Source organism: Phoenix dactylifera, chromosome 4 (genome assembly GCF_009389715.1).
Source record: "Phoenix dactylifera cultivar Barhee BC4 chromosome 4, palm_55x_up_171113_PBpolish2nd_filt_p, whole genome shotgun sequence".
Classification (NCBI taxonomy): Eukaryota; Viridiplantae; Streptophyta; class Magnoliopsida; order Arecales; family Arecaceae; genus Phoenix; species Phoenix dactylifera.
Window position 1 is genome coordinate 23,906,848 of NC_052395.1, and position 22,143 is coordinate 23,928,990.

General features: G+C 41.0%; 1 protein-coding gene across 1 annotated transcript; it reads left to right on the top strand.

Moving 5' to 3' along the window:
* The first annotated feature begins 16,338 nt into the window (after window positions 1-16,338).
* LOC103696164 (F-box/FBD/LRR-repeat protein At1g13570-like) lies at window positions 16,339-18,369 on the top strand. Its single transcript, XM_039126257.1, has 3 exons — window positions 16,339-17,570; window positions 17,738-17,905; window positions 17,977-18,369. Exons 1-3 carry the CDS (start codon window positions 16,755-16,757, stop codon window positions 18,367-18,369), a joined length of 1,377 nt encoding a protein of 458 aa, XP_038982185.1. The 5' UTR covers window positions 16,339-16,754.
* Window positions 18,370-22,143: the final 3,774 nt, after the last annotated feature.

A 22,143-nucleotide genomic window follows, 5' to 3' on the forward strand; every position in this document is an offset into this window, starting at 1 on the left:
TTGTGGACCTACCACGGCCCTTTACTTGCTATCTATGCCTACTCTGTAATCTTCTACACTTCTAGTTGCTTGCAAGATCACTGGGTGGTCTAGTACCGTCCCTTTGCCAGACAACTAAGCTGATGGAATACATACTAATATACAGCTGCTCGATTTAAGTAACACAAAAACATATTTTTTTAATGCATTTTTCTTGTTGCCTGGATTACCCAGTATGTAATCTCAAAAGAAGTAGTTCTTTCTACGTATATCCTGAACAGAAGTTAACATTCTTAAGACAGAAATAAAGCAATAAGTTACCTTACAGGAGAATGGAAAGACATGAACATACAAATTGGTTTCCTAATGTTTCAAAATATCTGAGCAATAATACAAGTGTTACATCTACCGTGCAAAGTCTTCAGGATTTCAAAGAAATACTAGGTTTTCAAGGTATTAATCAACTGCCTCCTCCTTACATTCTTCTTCTCTCCTTGAAAAGAGGAAAAACGGAAGAGTTGTCTCCTTTACCTTCTTAAATCTATCTTGGTTCAAGTTCTGTGATTGACATCTCATTTGGTGACATTGGTATCGACCTGCTCAAATTTTGGTTATGTGCACCCCTACTCTTTGTAGTGAATAATGCAGGTTTGGAAGGAGCTTTATGGGACACAGAGTAGCTGTCGAGCATCAGAACAACTGTAGATATGTTTGGCCTGTCAGATGGATTCTCCTGAACACACAATAGTCCAATCTGAATGCATTTTGAGACCTCACTTCCATGGCAATGGCCGCCTAAAGCCGGGTCCAGTATCTCCATAATTTTTCCTTTGGTCCACTTCTCCCAGGTCTGCATTGAGTAAATAATCCAGAATGGAACAACATTATGCATCTATTAATGGTTCTTTTGGTGGGGGGACGGCAAAAAAGGGAAATTGCGGTGTATCTACATGTAGTTAAAAGGAAAAAAAAAACTCACAGTGCTCGGAAGATCTTCAGAGAGATCACTGTTATTTCTTCCTGTCACAATCTCTAAAACTAGAACACCAAAGCTGTAAACATCTGACCTGGTCGAAAAATGCCCAAGCATGGCATACTCTGGTGACATATATCCACTGCAATGAAATGAATGGAGTTTGAAAAGTTCTTATAATCTAGCATTGGAATGAGTAGATTATTCAAGATTTCTACTTACACTGTTCCAACAACTTTGCTAGTGGTTCCCTCCGTCTGGTCACCACCAAAGAGCCTAGCCAAACCAAAGTCCGAAATTTTTGGATTCATGGTTGCATCTAATAAGATGTTACTGGCTTTTAAATCCCGATGTATGATTTTTAGCTGAGACTCTTCATGTAGGTATTGTAGGCCTCGAGCAATTCCTCCAATGATCTTGTACCTTGCCCCCCAGTGTAGACGTTTGCACCTTGTAGGATCTATTTGCATACAATCTTGACGGTTACTAATGTAGTATAAATTGCAATAAGCCTAAGAGAGATTGAATGTAGAGATGACCAGAAACTCGTTACTTCTATGCTACACAATAAAGATTTGGTTCCAGATTTACTAGAAAGAGGACAGGGAAAAGAGCAATTGTAAGTGAACATACTGTGTTCACGGTGCAAATTCCTATAAGATTAAAATGGTTTGTGTGGAAGAAGTACCAAATAAAAATGTGTCCAAGCTTCTGTTGGGCACATATTCATAGACAAGCAGCTTCTCTTGTTCTTCTAGGCAAACTCCCAAAAGTCTCACAAGATTTCTGTGCTGAAGCTTAGCAAGCAAAGCTAGCTCATTTTTCATTTCTTCTAGTCCTTGCCTTGAACTAGCTGCCAATCTCTTCACTGCTATTTGTTGTCCATCAGGTAATATTCCCTTATCAAAAGAAAATAAACACAAATAAAATCGATTTGGATCATAAGAAAAATGAAGATCATGTAGAACAAATGTTTGTTTTGAAGAATAACTCTATTAAGAATAAATTAGAAAAAGAGCGCATTCTCTTCACTCAGTAGACTACCATGATACCTGGTAAACTGTACCGAAGCCACCTCGTCCAAGTTTATTTGCTTCAGAGAAGTTGGCTGTTGCAACTCTTAGTATTGATAGGTCAAGCACCAGCGACTTCACACTTGTGATCCCCTCTGGGATAGAGTTATACTCATCTATTGAAAGAGCACAAAGTTTAATGAATGGCTTTCCTGCTGAACATTAGCAAAGTATGACAAGATGAAAGATTGCAAGAACGACTCCTTTATTAGCATTTTTTATCTCACTGACTCGGCCTGTACATTAACATGGGAACGTAGATTATTGCTCTTCCAGGAGGTGACCAGTGGACCAATTGATGTAGCTTAACAGGCAAATTGTTAGCCAATAAAATCAGTAATCAAATAATGCATGATGCGGCTAAGATCTAACATATAACGTTCTACCCTGTAAAATGCCTGATATATAATGCTGACTCCCTCGCTAATAACTAAAGCTTTTGGGTATCTGGTGGTTACTTAACATGTTATCGCAGCTTGAGTTCATGGGTTCTTATTTTAGTCATTTTTCTTTTTAGTCTTTCTTGACTTGTTATGTTCAGTCATTTGTGACTCATTTATGTCCTCACATGTATGATCTGCGTAACTTAAACTCTTGGGGTCTAGGCGATAAATTAACAATTGCAGTTTAAGCTTTTGGAATGTAGTAGTGATAAATCTACATTTGTTCTCAATAAATTTATGCCTTCATTGCTAGTAACGTCGCCTATATAGATGCCCAGAGGAGGATGCTAGTGAGTTGTTAAAGAACTTCTTTCTCTAAGACTGACTATTGCTATTGGTAACAGTCTTTAGGCCCTTACTCCGCTTATCTCTCTAGATGCGGCCGGACCGTTCTCGCGAAGTCTTTGCAACGGCTAGGAAACCAGTCTACGAAGCGAAGCCTATTGCCACGCCGATGGCTGGTAAATCTGTCAATCACATCGTCAAAACTACGTAGAGCATCAAGGGGGAGATTTATTAAGCTCGAAATTGATGAAGCAAGGATCGTCAAAATCCAATTAAAGCCTGAACCAGCAGCTTCGAAATTGATCACACTTTATTTTTTGATTTTATGCAATTTCGCTCTTTCGACTTTTCATAATCTTGTCTAAGAACTTCCTACATGAGAATCTGAAACTCTTCTTATTGGCTAATGCCGTCTCCCCTAGTATAATAGGTCTGTAGAGCCACCATTTTCGCCTTTGTGCGTTAGAGCGCGCTTTAGTACGTTTTCCTAGCTTTTATTTCTTGCTTGCCTGCTTGCTTGCTAGCTGTCACGGACTTAGCGTCTCAACGCGGTCCGTGCGGCACAAGTGCTGGACTTAGAGGATTTTATTTTATTTTTTCTCTTTAGAAAAACCTAAGATTTCATTCTATGACCTTTTTCTTAAAAAATCTACTAGGCATAGACCTTTTTATAGCTTGAGCCAAAAAAAATTCATTAGGAGCACCTCTGTTATTTGTCCTTTTTATTTTTTCGACTCATTCCTAGTTATTACTTGAATTTCTTGACTTGCTATCTCGAGTTGTTTGTGACTTGATTGTATCTTCATGTGCATGCTCCTATTAGCTTAAGCTTTTCAGGTCTAATGGATAAGTTAGCATTTACAGTTTAAGCTTTTGGATTCTAGTGGTAACTTAATAATTACTCTCAGTAAATTTATAGTCATACTCCATAGTCAATAATGTTAGCAAGATGATCTTCTTTCTTAAGAAAACCAAGAATTTCATGACTTTTTCTTAAAAAGCCCGATAGACCTAGACCTCTTTAAAGCTCTAGCCATACTATAAATGAAAGAGCTGGATATTCGAAGTAACAGTTGAAGCATTTAGTACATGGGTTACTTACGTGGTAATTTTATTGTTGACTTCCTCCTCCTTCTCCAGAAGCAACTACAGATGATGCAGATGAGCATGAATGCAATCACTAGAGGTATGATGATTGCAAGAACTAACCCTGTCATATTCTTCTTGTTTCCTGCATCCATAAATTACCATTTTCATTTGATTTTCATCTCAACATGATGCATCTATTATATCAAAAAACATGAACTCATTCATTTGAGACAAATATATTACATCAAAGCATTTTTATTGCGTTATGAGTCCATTAGCACCACTTGGAAATTGACATTAGTGGAAAAGGCTTCAAATTGAAGACCTCTCGTACTCCAGGCAGAACTGGAAAAGTCCAGTCCTACAATCATAACTGTCGATTGTGGTCATCCAATTCTATGGTCGGAACCATTCATATGTTGCATAATGACAATAACTGCATGGCCCTCTCAAAGGATTTATCAATGTTTTACTTAAATACATATATGGTTCTAGTTAGCCGCTGTTACCTATCTCCACTCATCACCGTAGGAACACTTTAACGGGCATCAAAAAACTTATATTGGAGAATAAAAGAATAACAAATTCTGTAAGGCATGCTTGAAGATACTATATTTTGCTTTCTTTTTCTTTCCTCAGGGAAAAAGAAAAAGAAATGTTTTGTTTTCATTTTCCTAAAAACTGTTTCTTATGTTTCTTTAAAAGCAAAAATTTGGTTGCAGGATTTTTGCTTTTTTAGTTTTATAATATATGTTTGATATATATATATATATATATATATATATTCTTTTAATTTATAAAAGATTTTAAAACAAAACACAGGCCGGTCACTAAAATGTCAGGTGAAAGGCCCCATCCTCGATCTCCTCGAGTTCAGTTTTTCTTTGGTCATTAACTTAGGCAGCTCCTCATAGCGCATGCCAGATGCTCGACGAAACGCCAGTACGAGAGGCATGGACGCAGGGAGCGGATATATGATCAAAGGGTAGATGGGGCATCCAGAGAAACTCGAGCCCAGCGTTATGATTACTGGGTATTGTGAGAGGTGCAGAACGGACACCGATGTTTTTTTTATTTTTTATTTTTATTTTTATTTTTTTTGCTACGATGGATGGATCATACCTGACAAGTACGAAGGCACTACATGCGGTGCAGCTGGTGCTGTTCCGTTCACCAACTGCGATGCAAGCCTTAGAGTCGACGCTCCCTGGTAGAACTTGGATACATTATACCTCAAATTGCACCTCACCCCGAGCATCGTGCCCCCCCGCTCCCCCGGGAACCAGTACTGGATCTGGTTGATGAGCCACTGCAGGCACTGCTGGCACTGCGACCCTGTCAAGTCCAAAGTGCACTGCGCCAGCCCGTATATCTTCGGAAAGGCCGTCGTGAAGTTCACCTCCCCAGTGGCAAACATCCCTGTCGAGTTGAATGCCGCCCAGTCGGTTACAGCATTCACAAGCTTGTTCACCAGCTCGTCGAACAGTTGGCCGTCCGGTATGCCCTCGACGCCCTTCAGGAAGTCCTGCGGGTTGTTGTCGGTCATCGAGAGGAAGTCCTGGTTGGCGTAGCGAAGGTGGCACAGATCGTACCAGATGACGGCGGCTTTGTAGTTGGGACATAACCGGAGGATGTCGACGGAGGCGGTGTTCAGGCAGGAGCGGCATGAGGAGGTGTTGATATCGCCACGGCACTGGGCCAGACCAAAGATTTGGTCAGGGCTCTGACCGATGGTGGCAGTCGAGAAGCCACCTGCAAGGAAGGTTCTGGTGGTGAGGTTGGAGAGGAGGCGGTGGAGGTTGGAATCGTAGGTGCTGTTGGCGGTATAGTTGCCTGTGGTGCTGCAGTCTTGTTCGAGGAGTTCGGCGGCGGTAGGAGGGGCAAGGAAGAGGAGAAGGGACAGGAGGAAGAGAGCGGAGGAAGAGAGGAGAGGTGAAAACATGGCGGTATTTGATACGATGGCTGTGGTGTGAGTTTGGGGACCAGTTGTGTAAGGTAGCAGAGATGGTTATTGCGTTCGAACAACGGAAAGTAGATGGCATTCCACGGAAGGCACCCTGAAGTCGCGCGTTAAAATGGAAAGCTGGAGGATGGGGTAGCGGCCTAGGAAGATAGACGGCTGTTATGTTGTCCATTTCATGGGCCCACGAGAAATTAGACTCTACACCCGATGTACGAGCTCGGTGATACACCCTAGCAGCCACCCATATGGAGCTGCAAATAAATAACTAAAGAAAGGAAAAAAAAAATCCATTCGATCCCCAAAGGAAGCCTCTGTTGGATGACGAAGAGCTACAGAAATTATACCCTCCATGCAGTAAGATATAATTTTTAGTGTGCCACCTCCATAGGTGCCTAGATTCGCTATACAGGACAATACATGGGGGGAAGAACTTGTAATTGTTTGCAAGGCATTTGGATGCTTCGATGTGACACCCATTATTCAACAGTACCAGACAAGCGGTTGCAATCCTACCCTTAGGAGGTGTCTTATATGAGAGAAGTATTTTATTGCATATGAGATTTTCGTGGAGATGATGTTTTCGCTCTAGATGTGTACATTTTTGTTTGTTAATATATCTTGGTCGAGAGTACGTCAGCCTCCATGATGGATCTCAAAGTGGATGGCTACCCATGTATGAGCCATGAGTTTGGATTCTCTCCAATCCATCATTGAAGTAGATAAATCTAACTTGCAATCACAGGCTATTTGTGTACAAGATAACCCTTGATTGGGTGAGGTCTATATGTTACATAAAGATAATACACAAAGCAACCTGCCACTTTGTTCAATCACAGGCCATCATTCGATACACAAATGACTTGTGATTGTGAACCAGTCCTCTCTAATTCAATCGGGAGATTAGAGAGTATCGCAATTTCTGGGGTTTGGCTCTCGCAAGAGCAAGGCAGAATTAAGTTCCCCTAGGATATCGCACTGCTCTTCCAAGAGTTAGGTACCAGCCATGCCTGAACCCAAGGATGGAAAGGCAACCTTGAAAATTCAAAAAACTCTATGACCATAGAATCCCAAATATAGACCGTCCATATTGGCCTATAATACCATTTTTTATAGAGAAATTATTGCCTACACGTCATTAGTTGGGCCAGATCCACCGGATCTTTTAGATGTCAATGTTGGCGGGTGGACAAACCAACAATTTCCTTGTGAGTAGATCCTTACCCTTTGAGATGTACTGTAAAGACTGTCGGTCAATGTTCGTGGGCGTTCGAAAATGATAGGTACAATTTGTCCAACCTCGTGCTAGCTGTTGAGAAAGAAAGGAGGGCCATGACAGAGCCAATCGTATATCGCTTGGTAACGGAGCACCGAGGATAACAAAAGCTTGAATGGCTCATGGAGCGACCTCATTTATGCCAGTAATTGCTAAACGCATCAAGATATTGGAGACAAGAAAGCCAAGAGTCTCAGGATAATGGAGTGGCCCGCACTAGTGGTGGTGCTCAACATGTCAGTGTTCCTTCGTCGTATCCTTTCGTGAAAGCCATCAACCTCGCTTTCTAGCATCAAGGAGTCCAGTGAAATGCCATGTCATGTTTGTATTCAGACGAGAAACGACCAACAGTCTTACCCCTTGAGGCTGATGGTCCTGACCCGACTTGAGGCTGGCGGGCCACCTAATGGGAGATGGGTCTGAGGCTGGGCCTCGAATATGAGGTCATCATAACTTTCGAGCCTTATATGGGTTCTAAGCTTCCCCTCCCCCGAGCACTCATCAGTCATCCCCTCGGATCTGTCACTGCCAATCACCAGCAACCTCTGGCATTGCCATTCGGCACTGTCGCTGCTTTCATTCCCATTGGAGACATGAAAGGTGGCAAGTGAATGAGGGTAGGAGCGGTGGGCGATGAGTGGGAGAGGAGACGAGAAGATCGGTGGCGGCAGACGAGATCGGTGAGAGAGGACCGGATGTCGTTTAGAGCCTATCAATTGTTGTTTTTTATTTTCTTTAATGTGAAGAATCAAGATTTGACCCTAGTGGGTTGAGGCCAAAGAGGGGCTGAGCCTGGTTCTTGTTGTTTTGGGTCGGACCAAACTTAGTTTTGAAATTGAAATGTGAAACGCAGTCTGGAGTTGCCGGGCCCTTCTTTTATTTTTTTATTTGTTGTTCGTTGGGCTTTTGATAGGCTCGCCCAAGCCTGGACCATTAGTGGCCTTAGCATCACTTCCGTCGTTCCGTTTTCACTTTTCATGAAAATTAAAATTAGTTTTTTTTCTTTAGTGCTCAGATGGGAGCCAGCCAGAGATTCTTCTACTTGTGGAGGGGGATCTGCTCCCATGCCCCAAAAGTGATGGCCAATGTCGGATGGCTGATTGGGGACGACCATTTTATGGATGTGATAGATGATGTGTGGTTAGCAAATCTCCCCCCTCAGCCGGTGGCCTGCAACGATTAGAGGTTTGCCTACTAAGAGCGTTCTGAGTGACTAATATTTGAGCATCCTCTCAACCTGCCCCTTTTGTGATTTAGAGGAGTTAGTAGATCATGCTTTATTTAGTGCCGGCGGGTGGCGCGTGTGTGCAGCCTTGTCAGTCTCTCTTCGTCTTTTTTCTAGTCGATGACTCCCACCCGGATCTTCCTGGAGTCCCTTCAGGGGAGCTCTATCAGTGAGTTGTCCATGTCGAAGGGTACCGAGGCTGCTTATATTGCCTATGACTTGCAGCGAAGGGTACCGGGGTCACTAGAAACATCACCTCTTCGATAGCAAGACACATGCAGCGAGGTTTGTTTTGGAAAGGACGATGTTGCAGGCTACTGAGATCTTCTCTCTCTCCACAACTAGAGAGACCTTAATAGCTTGGGACATTTGGAACTCCCTTTCAGCTCATGCAACGATCTGGTTGGTTTATATTACTTGGAGTCCCCACCATCGAGCTTCTTTAAGGTCAACTTCAATAGCAATGTAACGAGTGATGATAATAGAGGCAGCACAGATTTTGTGATCCACGGTCCGAACTCCAAGCTGATTGCAGCGAGCAAGTTGCCAATCTTCAATACCTTAGTTTCGGAAGCTAAGCTGAGAGCGGTCTCAATGGGGATCAACTATGTGAGGCAGGTCTTAAGGACTGACCACATGATGATCGATAGGGATTCAGCAACAATGATCAGCTAGATTTGCAATCAGACAGTGCTCGATGTTACTCATCGCGAAGCAAATAGTACGCCAAACTAGGTTGCCTCATTTGTGCCAAAGTATTCTGAATGTAAGAACATGTGCATGCGTGTGTTTAGTCCCACATCGATTATTTGCTGGGTAGATCTTGGGTACTTATACAAAATCAAGGAACCCACATAATACCTTCTAGCTAGCCATTTTGGGTAAGGTCCTAGGTTGTTAAAAATGGTATCAAAGCAGACCCCGACCCATAACCTATGTGAACTAGGAGATACTGCAGCACAAATTCATTGGGGCTGATCACGAGCGGATCATGATATTTGTAAATAGATTTGAATGGATTTGAATCCTTGGCCTGACGAGAATGTCAGGGTTTGAACGAGGAAGTATGTGAGGACCCGTGCGGGCATGTGTTTAGTCTTACATCAATTATTTGCTGGGTAGATCTTGAGTACTTATACAGAATCAAGAAACCCAAATAATACCTTTTGACTAGCTATTTTGGATGAGGTCCTGAGTTGTTACACTGAAGGAGTTCTTTTAACCAACACTTTAGCTATTCCGACCGTGTTGAACAATATTTTATTTTTTGACTTTATAGAATGTATTTATTTTAGGTACTTATGATCCGTCCATTTTATATATAAAAAAAAAATCCAAAACTTGGTTGGTATTTACAAGTTACATTTGGCTACGGTGGTAGCGGTAATAACCGCAACCATGGTGATATCTAGCAATGGTATTGGTGCTGGCAATGGTGGCTTTGGCAATGACAATAGTGCCAGCGGTTAGTGGTATCGGAGGTGGTGATAGTACCAATGACTGACGGTGGTCAGAATGGTGCCAATTATTAACGGATGGTGGTCGAGGCGGTAGAGATGATGGTGATCATGGATGATTTTGGTTTTTAAAAATAAAGTAAAAACTGGCCCTCCTCTCTCCCTCCCTCCCTTCCCTCAGATATGGAAACATAAGCCCTCCCCTGTTTCCTTCTCCCTCTAGGTCGACTCGCAGGTGGGTGCCGACGACTGCACGCATCCACCGATCCCTCCTTTCCCTCTCTCTCTCTCACTCTCTCACTCTCCCTCCGGCCGCTCAAATGGTGGATGCAACAGGTACTCTCTAAGCTAGGAGCGGTAGGCCTTCTGTCAACGTACGGCTCCTTAAGCAGGGGTGGAAGAGAGAGGATAGAGAGGGAGTCAAGGGTTCCTTTTCGGTGACAGGATTATGAGGCATTCAAAAGGAAATGAGGTTAGACTTCTCAAGCATCCTAAGCCCAGCATCTTCTGTGCTCTCTAGTTGAAATGATGGAGGGAGATCCAAATTCGAACCCTTTAGTTCACCTCTCGGTTCAGCACCGGTTCGAGAAGTGCCTCAAGGGCTACTTTTTTTGGATCAGTTCAGCACTTGGACCGGAACTCTGTGCCCCACTGCCGCCATGAGGGCAGTTGGTCAAGGAATTGCACGCCGGAAAGCCACTAGGCGCAGAGAACATCTGAGGAGCATGGGAACTACCTCTGGCTTTGATCGCAGAAGAGATCATCTGAGAATCCAACAGAGCAGCAAAATGATCAGGAATGCGATGGTCAACTTCATGTGCTTGCTCTGCTTCCTCTAGGACACTATACGTTGCATGACTGAGAGTGACCGGCACAGAGTTTGGGATGGGCTCACCATGTCGAGCATACGCCTCACCATGTCGGGATCTCTTGCTTGGAGAGGGACACCAAACAATTCTAGCAAAACTCTGTATTTGGAGGTGATGAGGAGCACCGCCACCCCTCACCGATTAGGGTTGAATGATGAAACTGAAGTTCCTTGTGTTTTTGATTCCTTGTCAGTGAATGAGAAGCAAGCTTGCTCGTGAAGAGAAGAACACCATAAAGGAATTAAATTCAAGCTCCAAAGGGTCTCAATCAGCATAGGAGACAAAGCGATTCAAAGCCTTCTTTCACCATGTACATAGTCAAAGGCGGCTCGCCGATTCTAATGCGATTAAATTGAATGACTCCAGCTCCAACTCTTCATATCTTTGGATATTAGTCCCCTCCACTGGAATGAAAACACAAAGACTCCTCGGTTTGCTACGGAAGAACAAACTTTGAATACTTGTCTGTCTTCAGTTGCGCCGCTTTGAGGAGCGTCCAATTCCTTTACATAGGAAACAAATCAATCCATTGTGGCATTCCTTCTTGAGGTGCCCGACTTCACCGCACTGGAAGCATGCACCAGGTTTGAAGAAAATGGGTGAGGTTTCAAGGGGGGAGGAGGCAGCGGACATAGGTTTAAAAGGGTGGACATTAATGTTGGTTGACCGGTTGGTGGCGGATAAGTTGTGCTAGCTGATTCATATGCTTCATCAACTGATTCTCTGATTGCTGCAGATTCAGCTTAAGCTTTTGATTTTTCATATGTTGGATTGGGAATTGAAACTAAACCCAATCCCCATAATTGGCGAAGCAAGCAGAGTCACAGGCAAAAGTAGGCGAATCATGTTCTAAAGGTAAGACAAACCTGTCATGAAGCACAAGAAGAATTCGGTAGGCTTAAGGAGCTGCATTTATCTTTCTTCATCGTTTTCAGAACATATTTTTTATCAATATACGATATATGGCCAAGTGATACACTAAGCAAGTTAATCATCTAGCAAGTCGATATATATTTTTAAATAAGTCGATATATAGTTTTCAGAATATGATGTTTACCGGCTCATAGTATATAAATAAAACTAGAACATTGTATATTGTATACTGGTATTAACAAAAATTACATTCTGAAAAATCTGTATTGATTTACTTAGAAGTATATAATGGCTTTCTAGATGACTAATATACTTGATATGTATCATCTAGTTATGTAGTGTATACTGATAAAAAACATATTTTGAAAACTATATATCGATTTACCTCGATGTGTGTGCTAGATCACTGCTAGGTGTGCATTGGATCACTACTAGGTGTGTATCAAAGAGACTTGCAATATATATCAAAAGGTCAATTAATATATATCACTTGGCTATGTAGTGTGTACTGGTGAATATAATGTTTTAAAAACTATGTATTAATTTGTTTGGAGATGCGTATTGAGTTACTAGATAACTAATTTGCTAAGAGTGTATTATCTGATTGTATATTGTGTACTAGTAAACACCATATTTTGAGAAATATTTATCAATTTATCTAGACATGTGTATAAACTCGATAGATAATTAATTTGCTTGGTGTGTATTAATCTGACCATTTAATATGCACCGATAAAAAGCATATTTTGAAAATGAGGAAGAAAGAGGATGCTGCATTTTTTTTGTAATCATGAGACTGATGACTTCAAGCCTTTGACTTTCAGGTTTCTTATTTCAAATGAGCACTAGAAAAAATGTGGCAAATAAGGAAGCCCGCCCCATATGATTTTTGCTTGGGGAATGGGAAGGCGAGGAAGAGAGAATGACATTCCAAGGGGGGCTTCTCCCAAAATACCGTCCTGGGGAAGGAAGAGGATGTTTGATCTTTCCAAAGATCTCCTACAATAAATCATATAATACAGATGTTAAATATTTTTTTTCTTAAATTATATTTGAACTAGTCCCCTGGACACTGTTTTGGAGTCGTTAGAACCTCATGGAAAACCAACTGTAAGCCCCCATACTGGAACATATTTCTTTTTTCTGAGAAATGGACTAGAACATGTTTTACTCCAGATCATTGAATGCTTTTTCCAATCATATTGGTGAAGTTTCTACCAGGGAGGGTGGCTGTTGCTGTAGAATCTCTCACTTTAGTTGCCCCAATATCTGATCAGAATTAATGGTGTGCTAACGAATAATATCACAAGCAGAGCCTAGAGGACGGACATGAAAATCCTTTGCAGGCACCTGCCTATGCTATAACTGCTACAGAGGCATCGTCTGAAGCTCGTATTGTGCTATGTGAATTTTGGCAAGATGACAGTAGTTTAAATCCGATTCCGCTACTTCAAGATTATTTTACAATAGATACTTGTTATGATGTCACAGCCAGCGAAGTTTTCAGCACTAAAATATTGTATGATTGTGAAGCAGTTGTCCCCAGTCATTCTTGGGTAGCAAGAGGTTCTACTTTCAGAATACCATGTATAGTAATTCTCAGACATAAAATTGTTGGAACAAAGTATAATTAAAAAGTTTTAACTTGTGGAAACTCTAATTTGCAATTGATAAAACCATGTCAAGCAACTCAAGTACTAAAATTGTTGGCTTGGGGTACTTTTTAAGGCATGATAAATTTTTAGGGCAAAGTGCAGTTCAAATGTTCAAATTGTGGATGCTCTACTTTGTAATTGATAAAAGCATGTCCAGCAATATATAGGGAAGTTAATCCGATTAGGAAGAAGGAAATATTTTTTCAACCTGTTCAACTTGAATCTTTTAAGAAATATTTAGAAAAAAAGTAGAACAATTGGTGAAGGGTCTAAGTTTCTTTTTCTCTCATTCATAAATAATAAACTAAGTTATATAATCTCTATTTATACTAACTTCCCGAAATAACCCAATCCTTTTTTGGTAAGACCCGCATAAAAATATGCCGTGTCTAGTTAAAAGAGGATACAGATTTGCCGAAATAGAAATGACAAGTGAAAATAATTATTAAAAATCTAAAATGCTATAAGAGATAAATTCTAACTTCTATATTGACTTTGTTTTCAGCTACTCTACCTAACTCTTCTCGGATTAGGAGATATACTCAGTCATAGTCTTTTTCGAAAAAACAAAAATTGCTTTAACTAACTCATTTTGGAGCTCACAAGGATGGAATTGAGCCTTGATCGCTTAGTGCGCCACACTCTTAGGGAGTGGCACCACATCATAGGACCCAAAAAGTTACCTGATTTTAAAATAAAAGCATGTAGATCTAACGTTGTACAAGTAAGTTATGGTACCCAAAAGTTTAACACGTGATTTGGTTTCTTGATATGGCAAATCTCGCTTCTGGACTCTATCTAGTTTTTCTGTGATGGCCATAGTAGTCTACATCGAATCCGATGATCCTTCTAAATTAGCAATTTTAGAAAAGGGGAGAGTAAAACACCTCATATCTTGATAGATAGTTTAGTGTATACCTTAGATCAGCTTTAGTTGTGATACCATAAACCAAATATTAGGTGGAATCAAGTACTCCATATATACTTTGGTGCCCCTACCCCTCCAAAATGACTTCCACTTGCATCTGTTCTGCCTTTATTAGTTATAATCCTGCATTGCAAACCTAGCATCCAAAATAATGGCTTTAATTGCCTAGTACTAAAAGATCTACTTTTGTTTTTTTTGGTACACTGGCTTCTCACACTACACATATATGAGTACAACCAAAGAAATCAGAAGAAAAAAGCTGGCCCAGCAGGTGAAGAACATCCGCCTGGCTCACCCAAAGGAAAGCCCCCGAGTGATGTGCTACGTAGGAGGCCACTCAGTCTGCAGTTGTGTTGGCCTCCCAATACACATGAGTGGCCCTAAACGAGCTGCAATCTTCTGCCACCCATCGTATGTCACGGAGCAAGGACTGCTCATCCGACTCGGTGAGTCGCCCATGGATCTCCTCGATCACCGAGGCCAAGTCGCTCTTTAGGTGGACATACTCCGCACCCAAAGCGTGTCTCGCATAGGATAAACCCTCTCATACCGCTCGCAGCTCCACACCAATGATAGGGGTATCGTAGATCCGTCGACCGCCAACCGCCATAAACTTGGAGTGGCGATCTTTGATGATAAAGCCCACTCCCACCCTTTCGCTCCGCTCATCAGCACTACCATCAAAATTCACCTTGAGAAAGTAAGAGGGTGGAGACCCCAGGCAACAAATGCAAACCTGGCCGCTGATACAGCTGGACGGGAAACCCAGATATCCCTAGCCTTAGGGGAATAGGATAGTGCACTACTAATAAACTCTGTTACATGAAGCAGAGCTCTGGCCTACTACTTTTGTGGGCTATTGTTAGCTTACTTGGATCATTATTGTAAATAACCTATATAAATAAATTATGGGTGGGTCCACCTCCCATTTTCATCAAAAAAATAAAAAAAGATTGAAGTAGTTAGTGCATTTACACTCTGAACCAACGAAATGGTTGGCATTTAGAGTAGCGCTTGATCACTTGGTGAAGTAGAACCAAAAAATTGATGCATGAATGTAGAAGCAACTTTGGTTGTTACCCTTTTTTCAAAGAATAAGTTCTCTGGATATGTTTTGGGAACGGAGGGGTTCCACGTCCCTTCTTTTCATTCAAATAAAAAAAATTATCTGGATATATTGATACAACATAGCTGCAGTGTTTAATCAGCAGAGATCACGCAGAAATACTGCATTCAACCATGTGCTTCAGCAGGCAACATCTCAAAGTGCAAATAGTTGGAGTTCATGCATATGGCCATTTTATTACCATCTTCGTACACGTAAAATAAGATTTTTAACATAAACATGTAATATTTATAACTCCAATAAAGTGGTGGAAGACTGAAATTTCAGTGCAAAAGATAAGAAAATATCAACAAACTGGCCAAAAAATTAAAAAAAAAAAAATTGTATGTGGAGGACATGCACAAATCTCCGGTCACATGCATTTTCGATTATAGGTAGATCTTCTTGCATGGCGAAACTCTGACATAATAAAATGAATCTCAGGTTGGCCACTACAAAAAAGGGTTACCTGATTCTTCCTCCATCAAGGCCTACCCATCAGATAACTTTATCCAAAGAAACTCTCTTTTTATCGAGCTTCGTTATTGAAATTGCAATGGGGGTTAATTTGAGTGGTCATGATTTTTCTTGGTGAAAAGTATACAGTCACTGATGTTTAATGCATGACTCTTCTTTGAAAAAGTAATGGATATAAATAAGTCATAGAATTCATGAGTAATCATATAATTCTTCAATAATTCAATTACAATGGAATAATTTGGAGAGTTATTCAACCAAGGAAAATTCTGATTTTTTAAAGAAATTTTCTGTATTTTTAGGTGGGAGTTTCCCAACCATTCTTTCAGAGAAGGAAAAAAAATAAAGAAATTCAACTAGTTCAAGGATTTTTTAAAAAAAAAAAAATCAGACAACACCACCCAACTAAGCCAACTCCAGTTGGCTAATACTTTAATTGAATATTGGTACCATGATCTTAGTGGATATTATACGAAGAATCGGGTTTAACCAGTTTAATTAAAAACAGAAAAAAGGTGAGCTTATGTGAATCTGCAGGATTAAAATTTTTGTGAGTAAACTTGACCCTTTTCTAATTTCTCCTTCTGATATTATAAATTATTTTCACATTTCAGGTTCACGGAATCAGAGCAACAACAACCATGATATTAAGCTATCGTCTAAGTGCAGCATATTGGGTCCGGGATAACTCCATTGAGTTCATCTTGCTATAGCTTCCCTTGCAAGGTTGTTAGGAGTCCAACTATATCTTCTGGAACAAGACCTGTGCCCATACCCACCATCCTCACTTTTTATAATGAATTAACTAATATATATGGACCTTAAGCATACAGAGACAATTATAGCGGAGACCAAGACCCTGGAATTGAACAGAGGGTTATAAAGAATAAAGACTTCTTCAAGTCCCTCACTATTCTTCTTTTGAGCCCAATCTTCCCATGAAAGAAACAAGAACAGTATCTTCTTAGAACGTTACTCTTTGCCAAAGTCAGCATCTGAGTCTCTATATATATAGAAGCGATCATGTCCCAAGAAGAGCAACCACTACTTACTGGATACAGAGAGACCATCAAAAGGAAGTGACAGCATGATGAGCAACTTGCCTGATCCTATTCTCCAATCCTTCCAGTCTCTTTGGATCTCTGCCACCAACATAGACTTTGGCCCCGAATTGGCAAGCAGTAGAACTCCCGAAGAATTTGTGGCGACCATCAACCATGTTCTTCAAAACCATAGAGGCAAAAAGCTCAATAGGTTCCGTCTCTTCTTCTGCCCATTCGATATGTTTCTACCTGATATTGAGAACTGGATTGCATTTGCTGTATCAAAGGGAGTCGAAGAACTAGAGCTGGACTTATCCATGGGATATGACCCTTCGACTGGTGAATTTACCAATGGAGGTCACCCCCTTAAATTGCCAGAGTTTCTATTTAAATGCAAATCGCTTACCAATCTGAGGTTGAGCCACTGTGACTTCTGTCCACCTCCGGACTTCCGTGGTCTTAATGGCCTCCAGTCTCTGTCCCTTTCGTATGTAAGCATCACAGATGATATGCTCCATTTCATGGTAGCCAATTGCCCTCTACTTGACAGCTTGAGTCTCAAAAGCTGCCTGAATCTCAAATCGATCAAGGTCTCCGGTCAAGACATCCAAATTCAGAGGTTAACTGTTACAGGATGCTGGAATGCATGGGAAATGGAGATCTGTGCTCCAAGGCTTCGATCTTTCGTTTACTATGGGGAACATATCTTTGGAGATTCATCCCCTAACGTCCCATCTCTGGAGGACGCCTTCATCAGTTCAATCGATATGGAAAGCTCAGAACCTGAACATGACTACATAAAGTTGTTATCTGATCTCTCACACGTTAAGATCCTTACTGTCTGCACAGCAACACTAATGGTAATTTTCTTATGAACCTAATTTTTTGATAAGGCGCTCGTGTCATTTGGTGTTGAATTCTTCATTAGTTCTGTCTTCCAACAGCATTTCACCACATACAAGGAACAATTAGTAGCTTCCATTCTCTGAATTGATGTTGATTCTACATTGGTTGTGTCTTCCAACAGTGTTTCACCATAATGTATGAATATATACCCGAAGACCTACCAGTCCTCTTACCAAACCTGCGAGAATTGCAGCTGCTAATAGATTTACTCAGGAGCGAAGAGCTTGCTTACATCTATGGATTTTTCCAGCTCTGCCAAACTCCGTTCATTGAGAAACTCTTCATTCAAGTAAGTTCTCTCTTAGTATTGTACGGTTACCATCTTATAGTCCTCAACAACTATCTTGTTCATCTTCGCAGCTCCCCAAAAGACCTGAAGATCCAAAAGATACAAGATATGTGCAGGAGCCATCAGATGTTACTTTTAACCATCTCAAGGCTATCAAACTAAGCAACTTTAAAGGGGGCATGAGCGAAATGAGATTGGTGAGGTTTCTACTGGAGAGGGCGGTTGCTTTAGAGACTATGGTATTGGTCACCCCTCCGAAGGTTGATCTAAAGGGAAGCATCAATCATGAGCAAAATCATTCAGCATCAGAAACCACATCTCAAAACAACGTAGACTCGATTTTTCTACGTGGGCAGCTGTCATTGCTGCCAAAGACATCAAGAGCCAATGTAGTGCTATGTGGATATTTGGAGGATGATAAGGCTTTAACTCCAAAGCATACAGAATACTTCACAGACTTCTAGCAATTGAGAGGAGTTCTAATATCGGTTAGTTGTTAATGCGTGTGCATCATAAGCTATCAAATAGCATATCTCAAGTATGTTCTACTCATTATATGTCAGTGCATAACTTTGTATAAAAGCTGCCTGCTAAATATTTTCATTATGATAGCAAATAAAATGATCTTATTCAAATGAAGAGTAAAATTTTATGAACTGATAACTGGAATCTAAGATCATAATTTCAATAGCTTGAGTCTAAAAAAAAAAAATCAAGGGTACTTTTTTTTTTTGGTAAACCGGCGGCTCGCACTAATTTCGCATAAGCAACAGAGTCAAAAGAAAGAAGACAATTCGGTGGAGAAGGAACGGTAGAATGTCGGGTCCAGAGAATTTCTCGGGAGTGGTGGGCAGCATAGGAGGCAACCCAGTTCGTAACCCTGTTCACATTAATCATGGTTACTTCAAAAAGTTCCTAATCCTCAAGTATCCAAATCTCAGCACAATGTGATAGAAATTCTATGTTAGGATGTGCACCATAGACGGCCTTCCAGCATTATTCTGGATTTGTGTATTCAAATCATAAATGTCTGAAAGGAAAGGACTCCGGTGTCAATTTTCCTTTAAGTTACATTTGAACTAGTCCCTGCACGCGGCGTGACGAGACCAATTCAAGTATTTCTCAATAAATAATTACTTATAGGTCCTTTTTTCAATGGTATTTTACCCCATCTCACTGGCTTTTCCTTTCACTGCGGGTCATCTTGGACAAATATTTGAACTGATCTCAGCAAGCGGGGTGCCGGGACTAGTTCAAACCTCAAATAGAACTCAAAGGAGAAATTAATCATAAATCCTCTTTATAGTTAGGTCCCTCACCCTTCACCCCTCCTGGTCCTCGTCCTCGTCCTCCCGCGACGGCGACAGCAGCGACATTGTCGTTTTCCCCGATCTCCCCAAACGCAGAGAGCGCGAACCCGACGCCGGATGCCTCCGTGCCGCCGTGCGGCATCCCCTCCGTCTCATCGAACGCCGGGACCTCCAATGTTTGTCTTCTCCCCCATATATTATCCTCTTTTTTATGGCCAAAATGGTGGTGAATTTGTGGGAGTAATATGTTGGGGTTTGAAATGGGTATAAAAATTCCCTCTTTCAGAAGATAGTCTTGATATCAGAGATAAGTGCTAGGGCTTAGGGTTCGCGCTGGGTGCGGTCTTCTGACCTCTGCTTCCTTTTAGATGTTGTTGCAGATCATATTAGTTCGTAGATCAACAGTGGTTTATGTTGTAAGTTTTGGTTCCTTCTTCCCCTCTTCCCAGCTAATCATAGCTTTTGAGGGAACGGCTAATTTTAATTTTAGTTCATTGCTGTTACCATTAAGTTTATCTGAAGTCATGATCTTCTGCTTAAGAATCATTGTGATCTAGTTGAGACAGGAGAAGCCCTTACTACAATCTGGATCTTGGAGACATCCTTCAAATTTTACACTTTGCACATTATCCTGAGAGAGGGTATAATTGAAGGAACAAGAAAATTGAGTTGATTAATTATAGATAGTTTTGCAAGAGAAGAGATAAGGGTGTAATTATTTCTTTTCTGAAGAAATGGTTATGCAAACTCAGATAAGGCCTTTAAAGATTGTGGAGAATGATGTTCCCATGTAATGCTACAAAAATGGAAGACATTAATGAAAGAGTAGATGCCCTATAAGCCAATCATTTGATGGGTTTCTCTTTGTAATCCTCCAAATCATGTACTTTGACACTCGATATATATCAATAAAGGCATTGTGTTTCATCATTTGCTGCTTATCTATTTTATTATTGGATGATGAACCCCATAAATTAGGACATTGGTTTTAGGGTTATGATGAGATCATGCCAGTGAGACCTAAAATCCTAAAATCCTAATTTAGAATATTCCCAGTCAAATTGGTATATTGAGTCGGGGATCAATATTACCGGAAAAACTGGCACATCTTATGTATGCTCAATGTAGAGGGTGATTGATCTCACAATCACTTGTGTGAGACACTAATACAAAGATGTGGGTGCTCATTAGAGGAATGAGTTCACTGAAATGACCAGCCATGAGAACATCTTATGGATTCTTACTTAATTATCAAAAGATGGTTCTCATAGTGGGAGTTGTGCAAGTAATCCTTAGACCTGAGATCACCATGGTACCTTGTGCACTTGAAGCTATATTTTGGTTTACCCTCATTCACGACATTGCGTTGTGTACGGGGTATTCTGGATATGGTGGATTTTGTACGAAGGTTGTGAGTAGGTCAACAAGGAATCAGTCATTTCTAGTAAGAGAAGGTAACATCCTACTTACTCTAATCTTATGATGATTCAAGAAGCCTTTGATCAAAGCAAAATGAATATTAGAAAGAGTTTCTAATGTTTCATTGTTTGAATTATCATATAAAAGATTGAGAGAAACATGAATAAGTGATTGAGTTTGATATTGATCCATACTCATGCACTTATTCAGGATGTAGTATGACTGAGGGATTGAATTGCATAGTAACTTTCCACTGAAGGGTACGTTTGGATTTGTCCAATACATTCCTCATCTTCCGGGTAGACATGATACGTTGCTAGACATCAATCATGTCTTGTGGGTTGATCGGATCAAAGAGTTTGATTAGATCAAAGCATCAGAAAGGTTCTGATTGCTAAGTCAGGTTTAGCACTAAATTGAACCTAAATTGGATTAGAGGTATTCTAATCAGGTTAGGTCAACTTGCTCCTGCACCTACTGCTGGCTAAGATAAGGAACCCAATGGGTCACACACAAGGGAATTGATCAAGGGTCTAATTGGATTAGATCATGTTTGCAAGATGAACATGCTAGCACGTGTTGCAAATCCTAGCTCCTGATTCAAATTAAATTCGAATATGATTCTTAGATTAGGTTGATCTAATATGATTAGATCATGACCTAATATGGGTTAGCCAAGAGTTGAAACCCATTTGGCTTTAATTAGACCTGATTTGATTAGGTTTAATGTTTTCTTTAAGTTGGTTAAACCCAATTGGATTGGGTTTGATAGGGCCTTCACTTCTGGACCATTGGATCGCTTCCTGGATGAAGGATCTGGTCCACTGGTTGGCGCCTTCATCTGGACCATTGGATGGCTTCCTGGATGAAGGATCTGGTCCACTGGTTAGCGCCTGAATCTGGACCACTGGATGGCTCTCTAGATGAAAGATCTGGACCGTTGCTCAGCGCCTGAATCTGGACCATCGGTGATGGCATCTTGCTTCTGGACCATTGGATGGCACCCTGGATGATGATGCCCTGATCTGGACCATTAGATGGCGCCTAGATCTGGACCATTGGCTTTGGTTCACTGCATTTGGGCCCTTGGATCATCAGGATTTAAGAGGGAGATGTGAGAAAGAAGTTGATACACCCTTCTCCTTAGCACCCCATCATGATGGGATGCATCTCTTGGCACATGCCTCATCATGATGAGGTGTGTGGATGGGATGCATCCCTTTATGATGCATCCCTCCATCTCTTATAAATAAGGAGGTGCCTTGGGGTTCTAAAGATCATCCAAGAAAAAGCCTCTCCTTCTCTCTCCCTTATCCCTTCTTTCTTACAAGCCTCTCTCTTTTGTCCTAACCCAAGACAAGAGGGTCTTCTTTAGGACAAAAAGGCTAGTGAATGTTTTAGAGGTAGAAAGGAAGAAGGAAGTGAAGGAAAATCAGCCAATTAAATCCTTTGGAAGGATTGAATAATTAGAATCAAGTTTTGGTGGAGCTAGAGTCTTGAACCCATTCC

Excerpts from the sequence above, each read along its gene's own strand:
- LOC103696164 (XM_039126257.1), top strand. The coding sequence starts at position 16,755 with ATGATGAGCAACTTGCCTGATCCTATTCTCCAATCCTTCCAGTCTCTT. Across the intron at positions 17,571-17,737 it reads TCTGCACAGCAACACTAATG|TGTTTCACCATAATGTATGA; the intron begins GTAATTTTCTTA and ends GTCTTCCAACAG. Across the intron at positions 17,906-17,976 it reads TTGAGAAACTCTTCATTCAA|CTCCCCAAAAGACCTGAAGA; the intron begins GTAAGTTCTCTC and ends TCATCTTCGCAG.